The 5446-nt window shown below is 44.1% G+C and overlaps 1 protein-coding gene across 1 annotated transcript; it reads left to right on the plus strand.

Annotated features, from left to right (window-relative positions):
- Positions 1-2017: 2017 nt before the first annotated feature.
- K444DRAFT_493026 (glycosyltransferase family 25 protein) lies at positions 2018-3420 on the plus strand (the record flags this gene model as incomplete). The annotated part of the gene is made up of 4 exons (XM_024873231.1): positions 2018-2244; positions 2297-2401; positions 2485-2980; positions 3262-3420. Coding segments are annotated over 4 exons (987 nt in total), but the record flags the coding sequence as incomplete, so codon positions are not given.
- Between the last annotated feature and the right edge of the window lie 2026 nt (positions 3421-5446).

Here is a 5446-nt window from a genome sequence, read left to right on the forward strand (position 1 = left end):
ATAATCTAAAGAAAACTAGCTTTAGGTATAAAGAAATAATTACGGAAATTAATTAACTTCTTCTTATACTAGCTAAGTTCTTAATAAACTTGGATATTTATATAAAGCTAGTAAGAAGCCTTTAAATAAATTATTTAAAAAATAATCTTAATCTTAATTTCTTACTAGCTTAGCTTTTTTTTTATATAAAATTAGTTCTAAATAAGAAACTAGAATATATAACTTATAGAACCCTTATATTTACTAATTATACTAGGATAATAAGGAAACTTGCCTTTATTACTAGAACTATTATCTCTAAAACCTATAGTATAATTACTAGAAGTAATATTTATATTAGCCATAAAAGTAATATAGATATAAACTAAGAGAATAAGAAAAAAATAAAGAAGCTTTATAGTACTAACTTATATATAAAGCTAAAAGCTAGAAGCTAAAAGGGAAAAGAGAAGAAAATAAGAAGTAAATACAAGTAAGTAATTAAATTAGGAAATAGTTTAAGGAAAAAGGAAATAGTATATAAAGAATCTTAGAAAACTTATAAAGTAATTGAAATATAAAGACTTAAATTAGTAGTATAGAGGTTATTAATAAAAAGAAGGGAAAATTATAAATAAGTAAAAGAGGCTTTCTTATACTTGCTTAGGCGAATTTCTAGAGCTCTAATTAGCTTATTTAATAGAAATTACTAAGACAGAACTACTTAGAATATACTTAAATAAATCTTCCTAATATAAACGAACCTTGGTTATACTTAAATGAATCTGGCAAGAGCCAGAAAAGAAAGGCACAAGTATAATATAAATCCAAAATATATGAAAATAGACTCTTTTTATCCGGTTTAGTATATAAAAGAAGTAATAGCAAGAACTCTCTCGGATAAAAGAACCTTGGGATAAAAGGAAGCTATTTAAGGAGCCTTATAATTTTCTTTTATAAAAAGGGATTCGATTAATACAGAATTATAGTAAATAGTTTTAATATTCTCTCTTTTTATATGAACTTCAGGAGTAAGTTTGCTTTTAAGTAGGGGAGAATATAATTTCTGATCATGCTTTTATACGTAATCTAATTACACGTGGAATCACGTAAGCTCGTTCGAGCCTATTAAAGGGCCCGAACGTGCAGGAATGGAAACGTTACGTCCTTTTTAACCTTTCCAATCACACGTGCCAGCTCATCTGGTCACGTGCTCCACCCCCTATCTCACCTCACCCCTCATTAACCTCCTCGGCAAAACCATTTTCCTCCCCTGCAGCGACGCACCACCCCCTCCAAATATTTACACGGTCCGAATTGCCCGCGATTACCCATGCAACAGCCTCTGTCGCATCTCAATTAAAAATATCCAAATGGCTTTCTCAAATCCCGAAAGAATGCCCAGTCCGTGTACAGTATTTACGGAAAGCTCGGCATGCAAAATGGAGACGTGTCCGTCCTTGTCCCCTCTTTCAGCCTATATTCTATCTTATCTTCCCTTCCCTTCCTGCTCGCAAAGTGGAGGCTTGCGTAACCATCATTTACGTGCACTTGCCATGCCATGTCCGTACCACTTCTCCCTCTCTGCTTTCTCATCTTCCTGATCTTTGCCTCCAGCCCCTTCTGTAGCTCTTTTCCCGCCCAGTGAGTTGTGATTGTATTGAGCGTAACGTTTGGGGCTGAGAATGGAGAAATAATGGTGTTAATGGCCTTCAATCGGTGGGTCTCAGACCTCGGGTTCTGGCCTCGGTCGCAGTTCTGAGTTCGGCGTACTATGCTGTGTTTATGGGTGGTATGCCGCGGCCGTGGAAAGAGAAGTTTGGAAGAAAGGGGAGGTGATTGACGAGAGCTTGAAGGCAGTGTTGAATGAGACGCTTGGGGTTAGTTGGTGAGTTTCGTTGCTGTTCTGATCTTGGCCATGCGGGGCATTGGTGAGCTCCAGCTCAGCTGGAGCTCTCAGATGGTCATATGTCGAGGGAAATATGACAAATAATAACCGAGGAGGTGGGGATTATTTTGAGGATGATTGCTAAAGAAGTTGCAGTTCCAAAAACTTCTCGTTATTAATATGTCGGAGCGAACCGATCGTCGAGATGCCGTCATCCTTGCTGCAGCAATCAGCAATATGAACGTCGAGTTCGTGATGGGAGCGCGAAGAGAAAGCATACTGGAAGATGCGCTACCGCCTGGTGGTCAGACAGAAAGCCTAAAACTGGACAAAGGAATCAAGGGGAGCTGGAGATCAGATATGAATGCTCTGAAACAGTGAGTCCGCCGCCTCAATGAAAACTTGGCTGAGATGCTAATCCAAGAATAGGGTAGTATTCCAGAACCTCTCCACAGTTTTGATCTTCGAAGACGACGTAGACTGGGATATCCGGTTGCGACCTCAACTCCAAGCCTTTGCCCTCAGCTCCCGCTGGTTATCAGACGACCCTGCAACTTCAAAAGATATATCCCACTACTCCATTGACGTAACACAGAACCGCGAGTAGCAGAAAACAGCATCCATAACTCCTCCTACCTAAATCCTATCTCCAAAGAACTGCATTCCGTCTCCCTGCCCGCCGCAATGATGGATGTCCAGCATCGTGATCCGAAGATATCTCCATACGGTGATCCCGAGAACTGGGATATCCTTTGGCTGGGATATTGCGGTGCAGGATTTCCGAGACAGCCTGCTGATACCGAGTCCTCTATTGGGAGACACAACATCCTCCTCGCAGATCCAAATGACCCAACAGTCCCAATGCCCGGTCATCTCCGTGCCCATCCGTTCGGCCCTCTCGATGCATTGGGCGAGACGCATGAACCGCACACGCGAGTCTACCACCGCGCTTCAGGGGGTGCGCTCTGCACCGTCGCATGCGAAGTAAGCCAACGCGGAGCCAGGAGGTTGTTGCACAAGTTCGGAATCAAGAAGTGGAGTCGTGTCTGGGACGTCGAAATGGGCGATTGGTGTGCTGGGGATGGTTTTGCCATGCAGCCTACAACGGCCCTCGTTCCATCGTCCACTCCTCAAGAGTCACTCGATGGAGGACTCGCTGTCGAAACTGAACAGATTCCATCAAGCCCCCCTTCTGAGGATGGTGGTCTTGGTGGAGTAAGGGAGAAGGAGAAGATAGTTGCGACGACGGATGATGTCACTGCCTGGATAAGCTGTGGAAGTGGAAAGTGGGTCTATTTGTATATGTTGTAAGGAATGATGGTGCCCTAAGGGCGGTGAAGAAGCTATATACATGCATGTGCGCAGCACGTGACAGATGACAGAGGAAGAGGGAGCAGAGGAAGTGTATCACCAGCCAGCCGCCGATTTTCGCACACCACCATCCGTTTGGAGGAGAGAGTGATATTGGAAGACTCGGGGGAGAATGTGTGAGAAATGTGGAGATGAAATATGTTAGGTTGAGTACGAGGACGAATCTGGAGGGCTGCGAGGAGATCCGGAGGAGACGTTGGTTGATCAGTGGCCCGATTATTGAATGTTGCTTAGGCTGGCGGCCTTTTGTAGATTGGTTTGCCCTGGCTATGAATATTGAAAAGCTTACTAGCAAAATTTTAATCGTACAACTTCTCATTACCTTATTTACCGTTGCTGTCAACGACCCACTTTTTAGACGAGTCTTGGCAGGGGCTCAAAAATGTAAACACAAGATCCCCTTCCTTGCAAGAGGCAAAAAAATTATTATTATTATTAATTATTTGATTCAAATAACAAAAGTTCAGATTTTCCGTGGCGTTGACGGGATCCTACATCTTTTGTCGAAGTCGAGGCTCAGAGTGTCTATTAGGCTGTATTCTCTGGCCCTTGCTGGAGTCGAGATTCATGGTGTCATTGATGCCTGTTTTAGCCATGATCTTTGGTGAGAGTGTCGGGGTTCATGGTGTCATTGATGCCTGTTTTAGCCATGACCTTTGGTGTTAGTGTTGCCGAACTGGGGGCATGGTGTAAATGCTTACCCATTGCCAGTCGTGTAGGCGATTGTAATTTTCCATATTTAGTCTCATAAAGGTCAATTCTTTTGGCGAAGGTCACGGGTTGTGAGTCGAGAGTGGAGAGTGGTGGAGATGCGAGGTGGAGAAAAGTGAGCAGAATAGAGAGCATAAATTTCGCAAAAGCTAAGTCTACTCTGCGGGCCTTGCTCTGCGTGGAAAGACCAAGAAAAGCATACCAATCCACTTCGATCCCCTTCTTCGGTCTCCGGATTTTAATAACTTCCACCTCATTCTCACCCCCTGATCTTTTCACAGTATCAGATTTCTTCCTTCGGTCCCCCGGATATCCATACTGCTAGCTGCCTTCGGATCTTCTCTCACCCTGCGCTCTGTACTGCGCATGTCCCCGACGCATGCAATTTCAATCAGATCTTGTTTTCGCTACCTCCGAACCACTCCTTTGCCTCTTCCTGTTGCTTCTCCACTTCAGCCAACTCCTCCCACTATTTGAGCAACCTTAGCTGTACTTCGTATCAACTTTTCTCCGCTACGGCTTGTCTCCTTTCTCTGTCGTACTGCTTATACTCGTTGTCTCTATACATTCTGTAGACCTCCTCACGCCATTGATCCCATGCTGCGTATTCTTTCAGGAATTGGGTCCTCTGAAGATGGGTCTGGTGACTCCTCCAAAGCTGTTGAATAGCCAATATATCTACAAAGGCGAGAAAGCCATTGTATGCGAGACCCAAGACGGGGAGGCATGTTCTGGCTGTGGCCTTGGTCATTCTGACTGCTACATGGAATCGGCGAGAGAAGGATCTGTAGACATTGCTGTGTCGACACTGCAGTATAACGGAAAGCGAATCCAGAGTGTGGAACAGGACGACACAGCTTGAATTTTCGGGGAAATACTCATTAACTGGATGGATTATGTCGTGTGGAGGCTGGCAGAGAAAAATTCTGGCAAACCAGATGCGATGTTGATGAGAATTAATCAACTTGGAGCAGAAAGAAGTAGTGAGGTGACCGTGATGGCGAGATCGCTCCTTCCGTCACTGGATGGGGGGGATGTCATTGAAGGAAGGAATTCGAGGAAAGACAATTGTTTCCAACCTTCCAAGACTAAACAGCAGTAACGAAAAAGGAGACTTCACTGGCTATCCAGACATACCACAACGCTCGCTGCTACGCATAACATTCGCTTTCAATCCATATCGATATCAATATCTATCGCCCACATCAACACCAGGTTCATCGTTGTCCAAGCTGCGCACTGTTCAATCGCTTTCATCTGTGGCACGGTGGCGACGAACTAAAGCAACCTTAACTGAAAGTACCGCAATATTCTGGGATATTGGCAATGGCGTACCTGAGCCCCCATCGCCTCCCTTTGGGCTTCGACTCAAAGGGGAAAGTTCTTTCGCCGACTTGGGCGCTGAATGTTTCCACGGACGATGACAAATGCCGGGAGGGATGAACAAGAAAGGACTCGGCATTGTTTTCGGTTGTAAGATCTTGAAGCTAAAATCCG

The sequence above is a fragment of the Hyaloscypha bicolor genome (genome assembly GCF_002865645.1).
Source record: "Hyaloscypha bicolor E unplaced genomic scaffold K444scaffold_129, whole genome shotgun sequence".
NCBI classification, from domain to species: domain Eukaryota; kingdom Fungi; phylum Ascomycota; class Leotiomycetes; order Helotiales; family Hyaloscyphaceae; genus Hyaloscypha; species Hyaloscypha bicolor.